This window comes from Jaculus jaculus, chromosome 2 (genome assembly GCF_020740685.1).
Source record: "Jaculus jaculus isolate mJacJac1 chromosome 2, mJacJac1.mat.Y.cur, whole genome shotgun sequence".
Taxonomy (NCBI): Eukaryota; Metazoa; Chordata; class Mammalia; order Rodentia; family Dipodidae; genus Jaculus; species Jaculus jaculus.
This window is the reverse complement of record NC_059103.1, coordinates 7,859,284-7,882,442: the sequence shown is the minus strand read 5'-3', so window position 1 is coordinate 7,882,442 and position 23,159 is coordinate 7,859,284. Positions and strand designations below refer to the sequence as shown.

At 44.4% G+C, this 23,159-nt stretch overlaps 1 protein-coding gene across 4 annotated transcripts in view; it reads right to left on the bottom strand.

The window, feature by feature from the left end:
• The window catches only part of Prkar1b (protein kinase cAMP-dependent type I regulatory subunit beta), a 188,818-nt gene that overhangs the window by 118,858 nt on the left and 46,801 nt on the right, over window positions 1-23,159 (bottom strand). For all 4 annotated transcript variants that reach the window (XM_045144391.1, XM_045144392.1, XM_045144389.1 and 1 more), the window contains exon 4: window positions 16,515-16,606. In XM_045144391.1, coding sequence (XP_045000326.1) covers window positions 16,515-16,606 — 92 coding nt within the window. The remainder of the gene's footprint in view (window positions 1-16,514; window positions 16,607-23,159) is intronic.

The window sequence follows — 23,159 nt, the reverse complement described above, 5'->3', positions numbered from 1 at the left end:
TGTCCCGAGGCCCACAGCAGCCCACCTACTAACTGTGGCCCAGAGGGAGGCAGAGAATGAGCTCATGGGTGGTCTCAGGGTGACAACAATGCTTTCCTCAAACTGAGCACTAAGTCACAGTATGGTCTTGTCTGGTGGTGGGCCGGCCTCTGAGGAGCAGAAGAGAGAGTCCACGGAGACCCCAACGACGAATGCCAAATTAGCCCACAGCCAGAAAACCGCAAGAAGGGCGGTGGAGACGATGGCACTACAGTAGTAATGACTTGAAGGTGGCGAGGGCAACAGACGACGATGATGATGATGGTGATGAAGACAGGAATGGTGGCGATGGTGATGCTGCGTGTGTGACCAGGCGCGAGGCGGCTCCAGCCCACTCCTGTGTCCCACGCCTCTGACATCCGCAAGGGCGGAGCCAGCTCCCTGCGCGCCCGCAGGCCATTTCTTCCCCTGCAGGACATGCTCAGGAGAAAGGAGGCGGGCAAGCGGGAATGCTGGCACTGCTTCTGTGTGGGCTTGAGCAAGGAAAAGGGGAAGACACCGAGGCTACCCCTCCACCCCGAGCTTTTGCCAGGAGCCAGCTGGAAATGCCACCTTTCTGGAAGGGCAAGTAGGAAGGAGGGGAGTTAGTTTGCCCCCACAGCCATGCTGATTTAGGACTGAAGAGATGGCTCATTCAAGAAACAGCTTGCTGGGGAAGCATGAGGAGCCGAATTCAGATCCCCAGCATCCAGGCACAGTGGTGCACACCTGTGATACCAGCCCTTCTAGCCAAACCAGTGAGGTCTAGGTTGAGGACAGACTCAAAGACACAAGCAACAGAGGAAGGCAACACTGACCTCAGGCCACCACCTGCACACACATGCCCACTAACTTTCACACATATGTGCCCTCACCTTAATACAAACACACCATATACACGTACATGCAATAGAAAAACAAACAAAAACAAACCATTTAATCCAGCACTATCAGACTTGGGCATCTCTGGCACAGCCTAGAAGGACACCACGACAAATTAAAAAGAACAAATCAGCGCTGGTGATGCACTGGCCTGTCCTGAATCTGAATCTGCAGGAAGAGGCCATCAGGCAAGAAGGCACACTGGGCTAACTTATGAGGTTTGTGAGTTTGAACCAGCCTGGACTACAGAGTGAGTTCCAGGTCAGCCTGGACTACAGAGAGACTCTGCTTCAAAAAACAACACAGTTCCAGGTGTGGGGGCGCTCGCCTTTAATCCCAGCACTCGGGAGGCAGAGGTAGAAGGATCGCCATGAATTCAAGGCCACCCTGAGACTCCATAGTAAATTCCAGGTCAGCCTGGGCTAGAGTGAGACCCTGCCTCAAAAACCAAGCAAAAGAGAGAGAGAGAGAGAAAGGAGAAAGAAAACACACCACTGAGGCATTCATGACCCCAGAGTGAATGGCATATTCCCACTGAGGAGGGTCTCAGAATAACAACAATACAAAGGATCAATGAAGACTTGGTTCTTTGAAAGGATAAACAAGATTGAAAAGTCACTGGCAAATCTAACCAAAAGAAAGAGAAGAGACCCAAATTAATAAAATTAGAGATGAAAAAGGGACCATTATAACAGATACCAAGAAAATTCAGGAAATCATAAGGACATACTTTAAGAACATATGCTCCACTAGTTGGAAAAATCTGAAAGAAATGGATGATTTCCTAGATTTATATGACCTACCAAAATTAAATCAAGATGAAATAAACAATTCAAGAAGACCTATAACAAACATGGAGACCAAAGAACTTATAAGAAAAATCTGAAAACTGAAAAAGTCCAGGCCCAGTCGGATTCACTGGTGAATTTTACCAGAACTAGCACCAATGCTTCTCAAACTTTTCCATGAAATAGAAAAGGAAGTACCACTACCAAACTCCTATGAAACCAGTATTACCCAAACCAGACAAAGACAGAACAAAAAAAGAAAATTACAGACCAATTTCCCTCATGAACATAGAGGCAAATATTCTCAACAAAATACTGGCAAACAGAATACAAGAATATAGCAAAATGATCATTCACCCCAACAAAGTAGGCTTTATCCCAGAGATGCGGGGATGGTTCACCATGCACAAATCAATAAATGTAACACACAGCTGGAGAGATGGCTTAGTGGTTAAGGCGCATTCCTACAAAGCCTCAGGACCCAGATTTCTCTAGGTCCCACATAAGAGACATAAGCACACGGTGGCCCATGCATCTGGAGTTTGTCTGCAGTGGCTAGAAGCCCTGGCACACCCATTCTCTCTCTCTCTTTCTCTCTCTCTCTCTCTCTCTCTCTCTCTCTCTCTCTCTCTCCCTCCCTCCCTCCCTCCCCCTCCCCTCCCTCCCTCCCTCCGTCCCTCCCTCTCTCTCTCTCTCTCTCTCTCTCTTCCTCCCTCTCTCCCTCCCTCTCTCTGACTCTAGACAAGGGTGCCCACTGTCTCCACTTTTATTTAACATAGTAGGGGAAGTCTTAGCTATAGCAATAAGATAAGAGACATAAAAGGGATACATATTGGAAAAGAAGAAATCAAATTATCAGTATTTGCAGATGACATGATTCTATAGATAAAGGACCTTAAAGACTCTACCAGCAAACTGTTAGAGCTGATAAACACTTTTAGCAACATAGCAGGATACAAAATAAACACACAGAAATCAGCAGCCTTCCTATAAACTAACAACAAATGTGCTGAAGATGAAGTCTGAGAATCACTCCCATTCACAATTGCCTCAAAATAAAAATAAATAAAGTACCTTTGAATAACCTAACCAAGGAAGTCAAGGATCTCTACAATGAAAACTTAAAAATACTCAAGCAAGAAATTGCAGAAACCACTAGGAAAAGACATCCTATGTTCTTGGATTGGAAGAACCAATATTATGAAAATGTCAAACTTACCAAAAACCCATCTACACATTTAATTCAATTTCCATCAAAAGTCCAATGGCATTCTTCATGGAAATAGAAAAAAGCAATCCTAAAATTCATTTGGATGCACAAAAAACTTCAAATATCCAAAACAATGTTGAGCAACAAAAATGAGGCTGGCAGTATCACCATACTGATTTTAACCTATGTTACAGAGCCATAGTAACAAAAAACAGCATGGTATTGGCACAAAAACAGATATGTAGATCGATCAAACAGAATACAGGACTCATATGTAAATCTAGGCAGCTATAGCCATCTGATTTTTGACAAAAATATTCATTGGAGAAAAGACAGCCTATTTAACGAATGGTCCTGGGAAAACTGGATATCTATATGTAGGAGAATGAAAATAGACCCTTATCATTCTTTTTTTTTTTTTAATTTATTTGAGAGAGACAGAAAAAAAAGGCAGAAAGAGAGAGGGAGAGAGAGAATGGGCCACCAGGGCCTTCAACAATTACAAACGAATGCCAGATGTGTGCGCCCCCTTGTGCACATGTGCAACATTGCATGCTTCTGTCACTGTGCATCTGGCCTACATAGGACCTGGAAAGTTGAACATGGGTCCTTAGGCTTCACAGGCAAGCACCTTTACCGCTAAGCCATCTCTCCAGCCCTCTTTATCACTCTTCACACACAAGAATCAAGTCCAGGGCTTGTGAAGCCTAAGGACCAAGCACAAAGTCACATATGCCCACTAGATGGTGCAAGCATCTGTAGTTTGATTACAGTGGCTGAGGCCCTGATGCACCAATTTCTCTCCCTCCCTCTCCCTCTCCCTCTCTCTCTCTGCCTCTTAGGAAAAAACAGAATCAAGTCCAAATAAACTAAATACCTTAATATCAGACCTGAAACTCTGAAACTGCAGAGGGAAAAGTAAGGGAAACAGTTGCTCAGGAAATAAAATCACTAATCAACCAATGGAACCTCAAGAAATTAAAATGCTTTTGTACAGCAAAAGGCACTGTGAATAAAGCAAAGAAGCAACCTGCAGAATGGGAGAAAATCTTTGCCAGGTATACATCTGACAAAGGATTAATATCCAGGATATACAAAGAACTTAGAAAAACTAAATAATAAGAAATCAAACAACCTAACCAAAAATTGGGCTATGGAACTAAATAGAGAGTTCTCAAAAGAAGAAATACAGATGGCCTATAAACATCTAAAAAAAAACCTGTTCTACATCCTTAGCCATCAGGGAAATGCAAATTAAAACTACTTTGAGATTCCATCTCACTCTTGTCAGAATGGCTATCACCAAGAAAACAAATGACAATAAATGCTGGTGAGGATGTGGAAGAAGAGGAATCCTTCTACACTGTTTGTGGGAATGTAAACTGGTCCAGCCATTGTGGAAATCAGTGTGGAGGTTCCTGAGACAGCAGAAAACAGATTTAGCATATGATCCAGCTATAGTACTCCTAGGCACATAGCCTAAGGACTCATCTCACTACCTTAGAGATACTTGCTCAACCATGTTTACTGCTGCTCTATTCACAATAGCTAGGAAATGAAACCAGCCTAGATGTTCCTCAACTGATGAATGGATAATGATGTGGTACATTTATACAATGGAGTTCTACTCAGCGGTAAAGAAAAATGAAATTTTCAGGGAAATGTTAGGATCTGGAAAGAATTGTACTAAGTGAGGTAACCCAGGCTCAGAAAGCCAAACGTTGCATGTTCTCTCTTGTTTTTTGGTTTTTGTTGTTGTTGTTGTTTGGTTTGGCTTGGTTTGGTTTTCTTTTTTGGTTTTTCAAGGTAGGGTCTCAGTTCAGGCTGACCTGGAATTCACTATGTAGTCCCAGGTGGCCTCGAACTCATGGCGATCCTCCTACCTCTGCTCCTGAGTACTGGCATTAAAGGTGTGCGCCACCACGGCCGGCTGCATGCTCTCTCTCATGTGTGGATCCTAGCTACACGTTTAGACTTGTGTGTGACTTGGAGTAACATTGGTAGCAAAGGCCAGTAAGCTAGAAAGTGGCTATCAGGGAGGGAGAAGTACGTAAGGGGATGATATTGTATATATGTAAGGAGATGAACACATTGCTGGGGATGGAAAGGCCTAAGTGAGGTCAGGGGAGTAAAGGAAGGGGTGGGGGAGGGCCAATCAGCATTTAAGATGTTACGAATAAGCCATAAGGAAATCTACTTTTTGGACAATGGCACACCCAGAAGCCATAGACTGTTACTAGAAAAATTTCAGTGCTAGGGATGGGATATGTTCCAGTGAGTTGTTGGCCAGAGAGGTTCCTGATGCCCCCAAAACATTACAGGCCATTGCAACCCTCTTGGTTCCCTACCAGGAATAGATGGTAAGGCCCTATTGCTGAAAGCTCTACATGCTTTAGCGGCAGGGCAGGGTCTCTGAGAAATGAAGCCCAAGCTGAGCTGAAACCTCCTCCCTGTAGACCAGCCAACAGAAAGCTGGAGAAAGCTGTGCCGCACGCAGCTCCGTGGGAGAGAGTGAGTTCACCAGTGGAGATAAACTACAGTGGACACTGCAAGTCTCAAGTTTGGCCAGCCATGCCAAATGAGTCAGTGGGTGCAACAGTGACAGTGTCTGTTATGAGGGAAAGCAACCGCTCTCTAATTGGACTGGTGGCCCACTCCACTGGTAGCAATACATGCCTGGTACTGAAAACCTAGTCAAAAGCCTATGGCAAGGAGGTCATGAGCCCTAGGGCTGTAATACCTACTGTTGTCTGGTTAAATACATATTAAATACATATATTATATTCACCAAACTGCCTCGTAAGCACTTTTCTTAACATTCATACCCATACATTAATGCTACTCTCACTTTTGGTTAGAGAAGCTTTTCTTTTCAGATGGCTGTGACCACTGGAATGACTCCAAAGGTACCACAGTGCTGAGAAGTGACAGAGGAGTGCTCAGCACTGAGACACCTCTATCACACCCTCCAAGACTCAGGGTCCATTGCAGAAGAGGTGGCAGAGAGAATGTAAGAGCCAAAGGAAGGGTAGGACTGCTTACAATGCAATCGTTCAGACAGAAATCGACCTCAATATCCATGAACTCACAGTGCCTGGCGCTACCTACACAAGACCCTCATAAGAGGAGGAAAAGATGATGACGTCAAAATAAGAGAGACTGACTGAGGTGGGGGGTATGATGGAGAGTGGATTTGTGAAGGGAAAAGTGGGGGAAGAGAGGGAATTTTCATAGTTTATTGTCTATAATTATGGAAGTTGTCAGTCAAAAAAGTTAAAAAAATATATGCTCACTCCTGCTACCCCATAGGGACTCACTGAGGCCTTCATGACCTCGCAGAGAATATACAACCTCACTGAGGAGGGGCCCCAGTGTGACCGCAGCAGGGGTGAAGGGATAAAAAAAGTATAATCAAGCCAGGCGTGGTGGCACACACCTTTAATCCCAGCACTTGGGAGGCAGAGGTAGGTGGATCGCCGTGAGTTCAAGGACACCCTGAGACTACATAGTGAATTCCAGGTCAGCCTGGGCTAGAGTGAGACCCTACCTTGAAAAACCAAACAAGAAAAAGAGTATAAATGTTAATAATATATATAAAATAAAATTTTAAAACGAATAGATTTAAAGGGGGTCATGAGGGAGGATGGAGAGGGATTTATGGGAGGGGATGGTAGATAGGTAAGTAGAGTTTGAATACTCAGAGTGAAGAGGTTTAAGTGGGGTCAGGGGGATGAAAGGGAGGAGGGGACTGGGGAAGGTTAATCAAAACTTAAAAGTATTGTGAAAAAATCATACAGAAATCTATTCTTTAGCCGGGCATGGGGGCACACGCCTTTAATTCCAGCACTTGGGAGGCAAAGACAGAAGGATCACTGTGAGTTCAAGACCACCCTGAGACTACACAGTGAATTCCAAGTCAGTCTTGACTAGAGTGAGGCCCTATCTTGAAAAACAAAAACAAACACAAAAACAAAAACAAAAACTTATTTTTTGCTAGCTAATTGAAAAGTAGAATTAAACAAAAGAGAGGGAGAGTTTGGGCAGAAGTCTCCCTATGGCTCTCAGAAACCATAGGTTGTTATAAGAAAACCAGGGCTGAAGAGATGGCTGAGTGGTTAAGGCATTTGCCTGCAAAGCCTAAGGACCCTGATTTGATTCCCCAGAACCCACATAAGCCAGATGTACCTGGTGCCTCATGCATCTGGAGTTCATTTCCAGTGGCTATAGGCCCTGGCGCACCCATTCTCTCCCTCCTTCGCTCTCCCTCTCTTGCTCATAAATAAATAAATAAAATATATTTTTAAAAATTTCAGTGCCAGGAGTGGGTTACCACCTCATGAGCTGTTGGTCAGGGAGACCTCTGAAGCCCCCAAAAGAACAGAGGTAATTATCTGGGTGTGGTGGCTGCACACCTTTAATCCCAGCACTTGGGAGGCACAGGTAGGAGGATTGCCATGAGTTTGAGGCCACCCTGAGACTACATAGTGAATTCCAGGTCAGCCTGGGCTAGAGTGAGACCCTACCTCGGAAAAAAAAAAAAAAAAAAGGTAATTGCTATTACTCTTGGTTGCCCAGCACAACTAAATGGTAAGACCCTATTGCTAAAGACATTCCCCATGCTTCAATTGCAGGACACTGAAAACTCAAGCTGGAACTGAGCTGGAAGCCTCCTCTCTGCTGGCTAGCAGTCCTAGTGTTAGAAAATGCTGTGTCTCCTGCTCGGGGAGAAAAGTCATCAACAGTCTTAACCAGCAGTGGACTCTGTAAGCTACGCAACTGGCCAGACAAGACATGCCCATCAGTTCAATAGAGCATGACTGTTATGGGAATAACCAACTATTCTCTGGTTAGATTTGAGGCCCACTCTATGGGAAGGAATTCATGTTTGGTACTGAATGAAAACCTGGTCATAAGCCTATGTCTGGGAAGGTCATAGGTTCTGGAGGTGTGATAGTTAAGGTGTTACCAACTTGATCTGTTTAGTAATCCACAGAAATCCCTTTTGGGTGGGTCCAGGTAGGATTAACTGAAGGAGGAAGTCCCTCCCCCAGAGTGAGTCCTTCCCCAGAGCAGGCGATCTTTCTCAGTGGGCGACTTTATATAAGGAAGCTCTGGGTGAAAAGAGCTCCTTCCTTCCTTCCACTTGGCTGCCTGAGCTGCTTGGTTCCTGCCAACGTGGATGAAGAGCGCCATGAACTGCAGACCTGCGTAGGTCGAAACCCAGCGGCTCCTCAGGACGCCTGCAGGCCTTCAGTGCCGGGTCGGGACTGCTGAGATACCTGGCCATGTGGACTGAGCAGCTACTGGGTTCCTTCATTCTCGGGCCTGAAACTGCTATTGGCCTACCATGAGCTAATCCAATGAATCCCCTTTTTAAAGTAACTCATTCTAGCAGTTCTGTTGCTCTAAAGAACCCTGACTAATACGGGGGAGGGGGGATAAGGGAGAAAACTACTACTGTTGTTTGGCCAAATGGATATGGTGCTCTATCAAATTACCCTCTAAATATTTATGTCTATGCCCAGAGATTAGTGCTGCTCTTATCTTTTGTCAGAGAAGCTTCTTTTGGCAGATGGTGGTGATGACTCAGGAGACACAAGCCTCATCAAAGAGCTGAGAATAAGTGACTGCTGAGCGTTCAGTAGTAGATAAGATGTCTCTGTCATACCCTCCAAGACTCAAGGAACAGTGTGGAAGAGGGAGCTGAAAGAATGGAAGAACCAAAGGATGGGGAGGAGTGCTTTGTAATGCTATATTCCAGACATGAAGTGGCCATCATATTTATGACCCCACAGCAACTGTCATGACCTGCACAAGACCTGTATAATATTGGACTCGTCAACATTTCTCATAAATGATGTAAGAAGGAAAAAAAAAAAACAAATTAAAAAAGACACCAAAATAGAAGAGGGACTAGATGTAAAGAGGAAGTGGTCCTGTGGAAGGGAGACAAGGAAAGAGGGACAAATGGGAGGGGCTTAGGATCAACATACATTGTGCACATGTTTCAAAATTGTCAATAAATGGCTTCTTTTGAAAAAAGGCATGCTTACCTCACCCATGGATCATAAAGGCATATTCCACTCTATTCTCCTCATAGTTGTATGAGAGAGGCATGATGCCCAAGATGCCGAGCCAACTGAAATTAGTCCTGTGCCCACAGTGCTTGGTCTGTACAGGAGCTCTTCCTTCTACTTGGCACAAAAGAGTGAGTCAGGCCAAGTGTGGTGGCTTCCAACTATAATCCCAGTGCTCAGGAGGCTGAGGCAAGAGGATCACAAGCTCAAGACATGCCTGTCTAGGCTACATACTTAGCCCTTGTCTCCAGAAAGGCAGAAAAGGGGGGATAAAAAAAGAGGAGCTGAGGCTGGAGAGATGGCTTAGAGGTTAAACGCTTGCCTGTGAAGCCTAAGGACCCCAGTTCGAGGCTCAATTCCTCAGGACCCACGTTAGCCAGATGCATAAGGGGAAGCATGCGTCTGGAGTTAATTTGCAGTGGCTGGAGGTCCTGGCGCGCCCATTCTCTCTCTCTCTCTCTCTCTCTCTATATATATATATAGAGAGAGAGAGAGAGAGAGAAAGAGAGAGAGAGAGAGAGATCTGCCTCTTTCTGTCACTCTTAAATAAATAAATCTTTAAAAAAAAATTTAAAAGAGGAGCTGAGGTGTCGGCTCCGTGGGTAAAATGTTTGCTGTGCAAGAGTGAGGCCTCGAGTCTGGACCCCCAGCACCCATGTGACACGCAGGTGCAGCAGCATATGTCTAATCCGAGCACAGGAAAGGCTGACAGGAGAACCCCTGTGATTCACAGGCTAGTCTAGATAAATTCATAAGAAGGCCCAGCCAGGGTCTGAATCAGGGTCCAAGGGCAGTCTCTAGATGGAGACCTCTCACTCTGAATCTTTTGCATGTGCTGAAGGTTTAACCATATGACTGCATCATTCATTCAGTCTGCATTTAAATAACACTATAAATTGATTCTTAAATCCAAATCAAAATCGATACAACACTTTAATCACCTGGAGACCAAAGCTACTTCCCCAAGAAGATGCTGCTGCTGGGTGGATGTAAGCATCCTGGGGTTGCCGTAGTCAAGTACCATGAACCTGTTCTCAGACAGCAGGAGTCCATTCTTTCAATAGTCTACTGGGTAGACATAAGAATACCAAGGCCAGAGGCCAAAGCGATGGCTAAGTGATTAAGGTGTTTGCCTGAAGAGCCAAAGGACCCAGGTTTGATTCCCCAGGACCCACATTAGCCAGATGCACAAGGGGGCGTATGCGTCTGGAGTTCGATTCCAGTGGTTGGAGGCCTTGGCGTGTCCATTCTCTCTCTCTCTCTCTCTCTCTCTCTCTCTCTCTCTCTCTCTCCCTCTCTCTCCTCCCCTATTTCTCTGTCAAATAAATAAAAATAAATTTAAAAAAAAAAAAACGAGGTGACGCATGTGGGATAGTGAATTCCAGGTCAGCCTGGGCTAGACTGAGACCCTACCTTGGGGGAAAAAGGCAGAGATAGGAGGATCGCTGACAGTTCAAGGCTACCCTGAGACTACGGGGGGTTGTACTTAATAGAATGATATTGTATATATGTAAGTAGAAGAATAGATTAACGGGAGTGAAAACGCCTAAGTGAGGTCAGGGGAAGAGATTGAGTAAAGGAAAAGTGGAGAGAGGGCTAGTCAAAATCCAAGAGGATATAAATAAATCATGGAAACCTACTTTTTTTGGACAATGGGACACTCAGGAGCCATAGATTTTACTAGAAAATTTTCAGCACTAGGGATGTGATACCTTCCAGTGAGTTGGTGGCCAGGGAGGTCCCTGATGCCCCCAAAACATTACAGCCATTGCCAAGGCCCTTGGCTTCCCACCAGGAATAGATGAGACCCTATTGCTGAAAACTCCACATATTTGGGCTACAAGGCCACTGAGAAATCCTGCTAGAACTGAGCTGATAACCTCCACCATGTAGAGCAGCTGACAGAAAGCTGGAAAAAGCCATTCTACATGCAATTCAATGGAAGAGAGAGCAATCACCAGTGAAGATACTCAATACTAGACACTGCAAGCCTTATATTTGGTCAACCAGGCCAGATGAGCCAACAAGCACAATAGTGGCATGTCTGTCATGGTGGAAACCAAATGCCCTCTAATTGGACTGGAGGCCCACCCCATGGGAGGGAATACATCCCTGATAGTGAAAATCTAAAACAGAGGTAGTCATGAGCTCTAGGGGTATAACGTCTGCTGCTGTCTGGCTAAATGTATATACTATGTTCATCAAACTGCCCAGTAAGGACTTCTCTTAATGTTCATACCCAAATATTAATGCTACTCTGACTTTTGGTAGAGAATCTTCTCTTTTCAGATGGCAGTGACCTTGGGATGACTCAGAAGGCATCATGGTGCTAGAAAGAAGTGACCAGAGTGCTCAGTACTGCAATATCTCTCTCACACCTTCCAAGGCTCAGGGTCTATTGTGGAAGAGGTGGCACAAAGAATGTAAGAGCCAAAGGAAGGGTATGACTGCTTACAACATGCTCCCCCAGACACAAAATGGCCTGGATATCCATGACCTCATGGTGCCTGACACTACCTACACAAGACCATCATAAGAGGAGGAAAAGATCATGACATCAAAATAAAAGAGAGACTGATTGAGATGGGGAGAATGGAGTTTCAAAGGGGAAAGTGGGGGGAAGGAGGACATTACCATGAGATACTGTTTACAATCATGGAAGTTGTCAATAAAAATTTTTTTAACTAAAAAAAGAGGGCTGGAGAGATGGCTTAGTGGTTAACCACTTGCCTGTGATGCCTAAGGACCCCAGTTCAGGGCTCAATTCCCCAGAACCCACATTGGCCAGATGCACAAGGGGGCGAACGTGTCTGGAGTTCGTTTGCAGTGGCTGAAGGCCCTGGCGCATCCATATTCTCTCTCTCTCTCTCTCTCTCTCTCTCTCTCTCTGCCTCTTTCTCTGTCTGTTGTTCTCAAATAAATCAATAAAAATTTTTTAAAAAATTTACAAAAAAGAATCCCAAGACCAGAGTAGCCAAATGCCATGAACTGGGGCCTGAGACAATAGTTCATTTTTTAGCAATTCTAGGAGACAGGAGGTGGAGATAAAGGTGCACAAGCTCCTTCCCCTCAAAATGGCTCCAGGGGAGGCCCCTCCTGCCTCTCCAGCTTCCTCTGATGCCAGGAAACCCTTGGCTGGTTCCCAGTGCACTGGTCTTCCCCTGTGTGGTCACATAGCCTTCTCCATGTGTGTGTGTGTGTGTGTGTGTGTGTGTGTGTGTGTCCTGCCATTTAGAGGCCCCCAGGTAATCCAGAGTTCTATCTCATCCAAATTGTCAAATTAGGTATATGAGAACATTCCCAGGTAGCGGGGATTGTATCACAAGTATCTTTGGGGGTTTACATTCCACCATCCCTTGCTGTGGAGAGTATGTGAGTTACTTTTCTCATTGCTATGAATGAAGGGACCAAACTGACACCATGACAGGCTTCACTAAGGCGCCACTCTAACTAGGCCTAAGATTCAGTTTCCCAGAGAGACAGGCAGGACTTCTGGAAAGAGCCTGCTCTGACATGTGGCCGGGAAGATAGCCGCCCAGAGGATGAGTCAGTTCCTGGACATGCCTAGACATGCCCCTTTCGTGCCTTCTGCCCCAACCAATCAGAGATGCACAACTGTAACTGCTGCTGGACTAGCCAATCATTTTAAAGATTACCTAACCCATCTGAAATTCCCCTAGACCTAGCCCGCCAACACCTTAGGACCAATCAAAAGAATACAAGTACAGTTACTGTTCAAATAGCCAATCATGTTAGAAAAGACTAAGCTGGCCAAAATTCCTCTAGCTGTGCTTAAAAGGAGACTGCGTGCTCCTCTCAGGGTCACCATTTTGTATGAGAGGAGCATGCAGAATAAACACTCTGTTTTTACATACTATTTGAGTCTGGGGTCTTTCTTCAGTGATTCTCAGACCCTCACAGCTAGGTTCAAATGCCTGACAGAAGCAACTTAAGGGAGAAGGTGTTTTTTTTTTTTTTTTTTTTTTTTTGGCACCCAGTTTCTGGGATTCATTCCACCCTAGTGGGAAAGGTGTGATGCCTGGAATAGTTCTATCCATGAAGGTGGGAGCCTGTGGTGAACTTGTTCACATGTTGGCAGATCAGGAAGCAGCGAGCTCTGACAGGAAGGGAAGCTCAAATCCTGCGCCAACACCCAGAACCTCGGGAGTGTAGAGAAGTTACCCCAGCTGAGAGGGCTCTGGCACGAGGCATGCCATGAACGTCCACCACATATGGGGTCGTTTGAACCACGGGTGAGCCACACAGAACAAGGGTATCCCTTGGTCCACTCCTGCAGGACACCTGCCTAGGGTCCTGGCCATCACAGATGAGACAAGAATAACTCAAATGCTCAGCTCTCCCAGATACCACTCAACCACAAGAGCACCAGCTGCCTGCCTCCACAGAAACCACCGAGCACCCCAGACCAGAGAGGCAGAATAGACAGAGTAAGGTGGATTATGCCGTGCCAACATGAGCAATCAGGACCCTCAGCCCCAGACGGTTCCTATTGATGACTGACTACTGGCCTTTTTGCAACAGTCTCTCAACACTTCACATACCACAACCATCATGGTTTTAACCATGTGGTTTCCTGGTCCAGATGCACCCCTGGAATTACTGTAGCACAAACACTGCTTGACTCATTGTAGAAACAAGGTGACTCCAAGCATCAGAAGACTCCAGCCAAACCCGGGTGAAGCAGAAGATGAATAAATTCTGATTCATTCTTACACTGGAAGAAAATTAGCTCCATCCTCATCCTGGGAAAGGCAAATCTCTTGGAACATTGCATCCAGCACACCCTCAATATCCATGTGATGAAGCCCTATGTGTGCCTGCGTGCCCACATGCACACCAATCTAGAGAATGATCTGGAAGGCCTGTGTCAACCCACTATTAATATTAACTTGGGGACTGGGAAAACAGAGCCTTCTCTGTCTTTTATAGTGCATGGCACTGGGATTTTAAAAAATATTTTACTTTTATCTATTTGACAGAGAAAGTGGGAGAGAGAGTGACAGAATGGGCACACCAGAGCCTCCAGCCAGAGCAAATGAACTCCAGATGCGTGCACCCCCTTGTGCATCTGGCTAAGGTGGGTCCTGGGGAATCGAACCTGGGTCCTGTGGCCTAACAGGCAAATGCCTTAACCACTAAGCCATCCCTCCAGCCCAGCACTGGGATTTTGTAGGACTATCTATGGGATATGCTCAGTTAACCTAATGAAGAAATATAAATTTCCAAAAATATTTTAAAAGATGGGCTGGAGAGATGGCTTAGCAGTTAAGGTGCTTGTCCACAAGGCCAAAGGACCCAGATTTGATTCCCTAGGACCCACATAAGTCAGATGTTCAAGGTGATGCAAGCCTCTGGAAATGCTTTCTTCTCTCTCTCAAATAAATAAACTGAATGAAAATATTTTTAAAATTTCAAAAGAAATTGAATTTAAACTGCCACACACCTTTTTTGTGCATTAAAGAAATTATCTTAAAAATAAATGGATAAGAACTCAAAGATGATCAGACAAGGAAAGAAACTGAAGATCATCAAATTGGCGTTTATAATATAAAAATGTAAACAGCCTGGGCTGGAGAAATGGCTTAGCGGTTAAGTGCTTGCCTGTGAAGCCTAAGGACCCCAGTTCGAGGCTCAATTCCCCAGAACCCATGTTAGCCAGATGCACAAGGGGACGCACGTGTCTGGAGTTCGTCTGCAGTGGCTGGATGCCCTGGCATGCCCATTCTCTCTCTCTAACTGCCTCTTTCTCTCTCTGTCTGTCACTCTCAAATAAATAAATAAAAATGAAAAAAAAATTTTTAATGTAAACAGCCACTGGAGGGAAGCAGTGAACCTGCATTAACTCTGTAGAAAATTTAAGAAAAGTCAGGTGTGGTGGTGCACGCCTTTAATCCCAGTACTAGGGAGGCAGAAGTAGGAGGATCACCTTGAGTTCAAGGCCACCCTGAGAATACAGAATAAATTCCTGGTCAGCCTGAGCTACATTGACCTTACCTCAAAAAACCAATAAATAAGCCGGGCGTGGTGGCACACGCCTTTAATCCCAGCACTTGGGAGGCAGAGGTAGGAGGACTGCCATGAGTTCAAGACCACCCTGAGATGACAGAGTTAATTCCAGGTTAGCCTGGAACAGAGTGAGACCCTACCTCGAAAAACAAAAACAAAAACAAAAAACCAATAAATAAATAAATAAGAACAAAAACTTAAGAAAAAAAAAAAGACAAAAGACTTGTTGCTGGCAGAGAAAGAGGTTTGGGACAACCTAAATGTGATAGACAGTATGCAAAGTGAGATTTTGTTAAGTGAAAATATATGAAGTTAAGATTCTTATATGAAATAAACCTGAAGGATGGACCCAAATGCTGCTGGGCTCTCTGGGAATCAGGTGACAAGGTCATCGCCTTATCAGCACCTTCTGGGTCTTTTTGGTTTGTTTTTTGTTTGTTTGTTTTTGAGACAGAGTCCTGCCTATGTGGCTCACCTAGCACTTTTAGCCATCCTCCTGCCTCAGAAGTACAGGTATGTGCCACCATACCCAGCTAAAATTTTCTGATTTCCCCCCCTTTTTTTTTCTTTTCTTTTACTTATTTATTTACTTGCAAGCAGAAAAAGACAGAATGGGCATGCCAGGGTCTCTAGCCACTGCAAATGATCTCTAGATATATGTGCCACTTTGCACATCTGGCTTTACGTGGGTACTGGGGAGGTGAACCAAGGTCAGTAGGCTTTGCAGGCAAGTCCCTTAACCACTGAGCAGTCTCTCCAGCCCTTATTTTTCTAGATATTTATGATTGACTCTCCAAGTATGGAATTGGACCCCTTCATACCACCCAGGCTCCTCTCCCTGGAATAATGGCTTCCTGCCCACTTCATGAGACTTTGTTGCCCTGCCTCAGAGCCTAGGAGTTCAGGACATGTAGAGATGCCAGGCATCCAGGAAAAGCTGGGTGTGCCTTTCTGCCAGTGCCAGCCAGGGTGAGGTAGAGTATCCTACTGGAACATTCACACCACATGATCAAAGCAAAAGGTGGTACCACAACATCTTTCTAGGACAGTTTAGCATGTGGGAGCTGCAGATCCAGACCAGGTACTGAAGAGAAACAGCCTGGCTCCTCCAGGACCAGGGATGCCTCTCCTGAGCCAGGCCACATACACACACAGAACTTAATTTCTTTTTCTTTTTTTTCCTTTTTATATCTTATTTATTTGAAAGAGAGGAAGAGGCGGAGGGAGAGAACGGGCGCACCAGGGTCTCCAGCCACTGCAAACGAACTTCACATGCATGCACCACTTTGTGCATCTGGCTTATGTGGGTACTGGGGAAGTAAACTTGGGTCCTTAGGCACTAAGACATCTCTGCAGCCCCAGAACTTAATTCTGGAAGCCGCCCCTACTTGGCAAACTACAATTCCAGAAAAGGGGGACCCCGCTTTACCTGGAGCTTAGCACTCCTACGACTTGCCTCATGATTCACATTTGAAGCTAGGAAAGGTGACTCATGCCACCAAGCATGCTTACCTCCTCTCATTGTCATCCAGGTGAGCAAAGAGGACATTCCTGGAGATGGCTTTGGCCAGGGCAGTCATGGTTTTATAGTCCTTGGGAATGACCTGTGGGGAAGCCAAAGGACATTAGACAGCAGGTCACACAGGGCACAGCATGAGTCCTGGGGCCAGAGCTGGCTTCCTAGGTTTGTGCTTGACACTGGAGACCATGACATGGCCTGAAATGAAACTAATCTATCTTCCCCATGGTGCTGATACCACGGGATGCTAAAGACTTGGGGTGAAGCTTCATGGATTTTTCATCTGGTACAGGCTGACAAGCAGGGTGGGCACTGTCCAGGCTAGAGTTGGGATCCCTGCTGCTGGCTCTACCAGCCTTCAGAGTTGCCTAGAAGTTGCTAGAAAAGAGCAAGACCTTGGGGCTTCTTTCCTTGATTTCTTTTTCCTTCCTTCTTTCTTTCTTTCTTTTTTTTTTTTTTCAAGGTAGGGTCTCGCTCTAGCCCAGGCTAACCTAGAATTCACAATGTAGTCTCTGGCTGGCCTCAAACTCACAGCAATCCTCCTACCACAGCTTCCTGAGTGCTAGAATTAAAGGCGTGCACCACCATGCCCAGCTCCTTGATTTCTTAATTTCACTGAATTTTAAAAAGGTAATTAGCAGTTGCTTAAAAGGTTGAGACCCCCATTCTCCGCCCCCCCCCCTCTTTCACTCAAACAAATAAATAAGGGCTGTAGAGATGGCTTAGCAATTAAGGCACTTGCCTGCAAAGCCTAAGGACCCAGGTTCGATTTCCCAGAACCCACATAAGCCAGATGCACAAGGTGGCACACGCATCTGGAGTTCGTTTGCACTGGCTAAAGGCCCTGGCGCACCCATCCTCTCCCTGTCTCTCTCTCTCACCCTCCCTCCCTCAAATAAATAAATAATAAAATAAAAGATTGTGAGGTAACCCAGGCCCAGAAAGCCAAGCACCACATGTTCTCTCTCATATGTGGATCCTAGCTACAGATGATTGGGCTTCTGCGTGAGAAGGAAAATACCTAGTAGCAGAGGCCAGTAAGTTAAAAAGGAGACATAAAGGGAAGAGAAAGGAAGGGAGGAGGGTACCTAATAGGTTGATACTGTATATATGTAATTACAATGATTGAGATGGGGAGGTAATATGATGGAGAATGGAGATTCAAAGGGGAAAGTGTGGGGAGGGGAGGGAGGGAATTACCATGGGATTTTTTTTATAATCATGGAAAATGCTAAAAAATTAAAAATAAAATAAAAGATTGAGGCCCAGTGAGTGGTACTTCACCTCACAGCACTTGTCTAGAAACCTCAGGGGAGGGGCTAAGGTGGGGCTCAGCAGTAGCACACCTGTTCAGCAGTGAAAGACTTGGGTGTGACTCAGAGGCACCGCACCTTAGCGTACACAGGGTCTTCGGTTCCATCCCAGCACAACAAAAATTAAGCAATATAAAACAAACTAGAACTGTAGTGAATACGACCCAAGCAACATAAGAGGCCAGCCCCAGGGGCAACAAGCAGTACAGGCGTCTGCTACTGTCTACACACCATTCTGCAATAGGAGGTACTCTTAAACAGCCTGTAAGTCAGCTGGATTGCAGTGGCTTTTAAGGAATTCAGTCTGTCCTTCCAGGTATCCCCTTGAAGGGTTATATGCCCAGGTTCTGAGGTCTACCACTGCATCTAGGCAGCCAGGGCAAGCTGTGCACGTTGTCTATGACTCTTGTCGACACCTCAAGAGTAGTCTTGGCATTTTTCATTTGTATTCAGAGAATCCCCATTTAACACACACACTCATCGCAAGCTCCACTAAGGCAGGGCCTGGCTCCCCATAAGAGCTGAAGCTCAAGCAGCAGCTCCACACTGGACACCCCAACTACACTCCTGATCCTTAGCAGTGCGCACACCCACCCTCTCCAGCCTCTGTTCCTTGGAAATAATCTCAAATGTGGGTCAAATTGACTTTTTCTTTTTAATCTGGTATGAGAATGAAACACAGGGCCTGGCTTAGCAGTTAAGGCGCTTGCCTGTGAAGCCTAATAATGTTCAAATCTACATAACCAGACACAAAAGTAACACAATCATGCGATGTCACACATGTGCACAAGGGGGCGCATGTCCCTGGAGTTCATTCACAGCAGCTGAGAGGCCTTGGCATGCCCATATTCTCTCTCTCTCTCTCTCTCTCTCTCTCTCTCTGTCTCTCTCATAATAATAATATTTTTTAAATGATTGAAAACGGGAAGAGATTGAGTAAAGGAAAGGTGGAGGGAGGGCTAATCAAAATCTAAGAGGATATAAATAAATCATATGGAATCCTCCAGTATTGGACAATGGAACCCTCAGGAGCCATAGATCGTTGTTAGAAAATTTTCAGTGCCATGGATGGGATAACTCTAGTGAGTTTTTGGCCAGGGAGGTCCCTGATGCCCCCAAAACATTACAGGCCATTGAAGGGGCCCTTGGTTTCCAACCACGAATAGATGGTAAGACCCTATTGCTGAAGACTCCACATATTTGGGCTGCAAGGCCACTGAGAAATCCTGCTGGAACTGAGCTGATAACCTCCTCTACATAGACCAGCTGACAGAAAGCTGGAAGAAGTCATTCTACATGTAGTTCAATGGGTAGAGAATCTTCTCTTTTCAGATGGCAGTGACCTTGGGATGACTCAGAAGGTATCATAGTGCTGGAAAGAAGAACTGGTGTACTGAGTAACATCTTGATCACACCTTCCAAGGCTCAGGGTTTAATGTGGAAAAGGTGGCAGAAAGAATGTAAGAGCCAAAGGAAGGGTAGGACTCCTTACAACATGCTCCCTCCAGACATAAAATGGCCTGGATATCCATGACCTCACAGTGCCTGACACTACCTACACAAGACCATCATAAGAGGAGGAAAAGATCATGACATCAAAATAAAAGAGAGACTGATTGAGAGGGGGAGGGGATATGATGGAGAATGGAGAATGGAGAATGGGGAAAGTGGGGGTAGGGAGGGTATTACCATGGGATATTTTTATAATCATGGAAGTTGTTAATAAATAAAAATAAAAATAAAGGGGCATGGTGGCACACCCCTTTAATCCCAGCACTTGGGAGGCAGAGGCAGGAGGATCACCATGAGTTCAAGGCCACCCTGCGACTACATAGTGAATTCCTGGCCAGCTTGGACTAGAGTAAAACCCTACCTTGAAAAACAAAACTAAATAAATAAATAATAAATAAAAATAAGTTGGAGAGATGGCTTAGCAGTTAAGGCTGTTGGCCTTCAAAGCTAAAGAACCCAGGTTTGATTACCCAGGACTTATATAAGCCAGATGCACATGGGTTGCATGCATCTGGAATTCATTTGCAGTGGCCAAAGGCCCTGGCACGCCATTTTCTCTCTTTCCATTTCTCTTCTCTCTATTCTCTCTCTATCTCTGCTTGCAAATAAATTAATTTAATTAAATACTAAAAAAAAACACAGGGCCTTTAAACAACACACAGCAAGGGCTGGAGAGATAGCTTAGCGGTTAAGTGCTTGCCTGTGAAACCTAAGGACCCAGGCTCGATTCCCCAGGACCCACATAAGCCAGTTACACAAGGTGGCTCATGTGTCTGGAGTTTGTTTGCAGTGGCAAGAAGGCCCTGGTGCACACATTCTCTCTCCCCCTCCCCATCTCTCTTTCTCTCTTCCTCTCTCTCAAGTAAATAAATTAAGGAAAAACAGCAAAAGGCACCATAGCACTGAGAAGTGACAGAGGAGTGTTCAGCACTAAGACATTTCTATCACACCTTCCAAGGCTCAGGGTCCGTTGCAGAAGAGGTGATGGAAAGAATGTAAGAGCCAAAGGAAGGACAGGGCTCCTTACAATGCACTCTTCCAGACACAAAGTGGCCTGGATATCCATGACCTCACAGTGCCTGGCACTACCTACACCAACCATTATAATAGGAGGAAAAGATGATGACATCAAAATAAAAGACAAAGTGAAAGGAGGAAGGGATATGATGGAGAGTGGAGTTGTGAAGGGGAAGGTGAATGGGGAGGGAACTATCACGGTTTATTGTCTATAATTACAGAAGTTGTCAGTAATAAAAAATTAAAACAAAAAAACACACACACAGAGGGAACTTCCAGTTAAGATGGTGGTGTAGTAACCATGCCAAAGAAGGCTAGGAGGACAAATGAGCAGAAAAACACCACAATACACTCTCCTACCAAAAAGTGAAGGTGTATGCAGATTTATCCACCACAGTATAGAAGCAGGAGAGATCCAGAGCCAGAGCTTCTAGCCGCCACACAAGCAGCCCGAATCAGCTCCCGCCATGGCGCTGGCGGTCCCAATCCACAGGACCAGTCCTGCCTGCGCCGCCGGAGCAGAAGCAAGCGAAGAGATTGTTTTCACTCACAGCATCCTCCTTTCAATAATAACTCAGTATCAAGGATGTCAACAACCCAAGCAAAAGACACAGGCTTACAGACTGGATTAAAAGGCAGGACCCTTCTGTTTTTGCCTCCAAGAAACTCATCACTCTATAAAAGACAGACACTAGCTTAGGATGAAAGGGTAGAAAATGGTATTTCAGGTAAATGGGCCTAGAAAACAAGAAGGTATTGATATAATAATATCTGACAGGACAGACTTCAGACAAACATTAGTGAGGAAAGATAAAGAAGGGCACTTTATATTGATTAAAGGAACAATTCAACAGGAGGATATTACAATTCTAAACATAGATGCACCTATAATGGAGACTCCCACTTTCATCAAACAAACACTAATAGACTTCAGGTCACAGATAACACCAAGCACAATTGCAGTGGGAAACTTCAATACCCCACTTTCATCTATTGACAGGTGATCCCGGCAAAAAATAAAGGGAGAAACATATGGAGTAAATGATGTCATAGAACAAATAGACCTAACATATCTACAAAACATTCCATCCAAATGCTATAGAATACACATTCTTTTCAGCAGCACATGGAACATTCTCTAAAATAGACCATGTATTAGGACACAAAGCAAATCCTTACAAATACAGGAAAGTTGAAATATCCCTTGTACTCTATGTGATCACAATGGAATTAAACTACAAATCACCAGCAAGAAAAGTGATACAGCATAAGCAAAATCATGGAAACTAAACGGTAGACCACTGAATGGGTCCTTGAAGAACAAAGTCCTACAGAGACTGGGAATAGAAGGAACATATCTCAATATAATAAAGGCTATTTATGACAAGCCTACAGCCAACATATTACTAAATCGGGAAAAACTTGAAACTCTTCCACTAAAATGAGGAGTAAGACAAGGATGCCCACTGTCCCCACTTTTATTTAATATGGTCCTAGAAATCTTAGCTATAGCAATAAGGCAAGAGACACTCATAAAAGGGATACAAATTAGAAAGGAAGAAATCAAATTATCACTGTCTGCAGATGATATGAGTCTACACAAAAAGGACCCTAAAGACTCTACCAGCAAACTAGTAGAGCTGATAAACACTTTTTAGCAATGTAGCAGAGTACAAAATAAACAAACAATAAATCAGTAGCCTTCAAGTATACTAACAACAAACATGCTGAGGATGAAATCAGGGAATCACTCCCATTCACAATTGCACCAAAATAAATAAATAAATAAAGTACTTTGACATAAACCTAACCAAGGAAGTCAAGGATCTCTACAATGAGAACTTTAAAACATTCAAGATATAAATTGAAGAAGACAACAGGAAATGGAAAGACATCCTACATTCCTGGTTTGGAAGAATCAATATTGTGAAAATGTCTATCTTACTAAAAAGCAATTTACACATTTAATGCAATCCCCATCAAAATTTCAATGGCATTCTTCACTGAAAGAGAAAAAAAATCCTAAAATTCATTTGGAAGCACAAAAAAACTCAAATAGACAACACATGTTGAGCAACAAAAATAAGGCTGGCAGTATCACCATGCCTTATTTTAAATAATATTACAGAGCCATTGTAACAAAAGCAGCATAGTATTGGCACAAAAACAGACGCGTAGATCAGTGAAGCCAAACAGAGGACCCAGATGTAAATCCTGGCAGCTACAGCCATCTGATTTTTGACAAAAATGCCAAAAAGATCCATTGGAGAAAAGATACCCTCTTTAATAAATGGTGCTAGGAAAATTGGATATCTATATGTAGAAGGATGCAAATAGATCCTTATCTGTCTCTATGCACAAGAATCAAATCTAAATGGATCAAAGACCTTATATCATGCCTGAAACCCTTAAACTGCTCTAGGGGAAAAGTAGGGAATTCAACATATTGGTATAGGCAACAACTTTCTGAATATAACACCAGTTGCTCAGGAAATAAAACCAGTAATAACCTCTGGGACTTCATGAAATTCAAACTCTTCTGTATGACAAAGGACACTGTGAATAGAACAAAGAGGCAACCTACAGAATGGAAGAAAATCTTTCCTAGCTATACATCTGACAGAGGATAAATATCCAAATATAAAAAGAACTAAAAAAACTAAATAATAAGAAATAAAACAATCCAATTAAATAATAGGCTATGGGCTGGATATCCATGATCTCACAGTGCCTGACACTACCTACACAAGACCATCATAATAGGAGGAAAAGATCATGACATCAAAACAAGAGAGA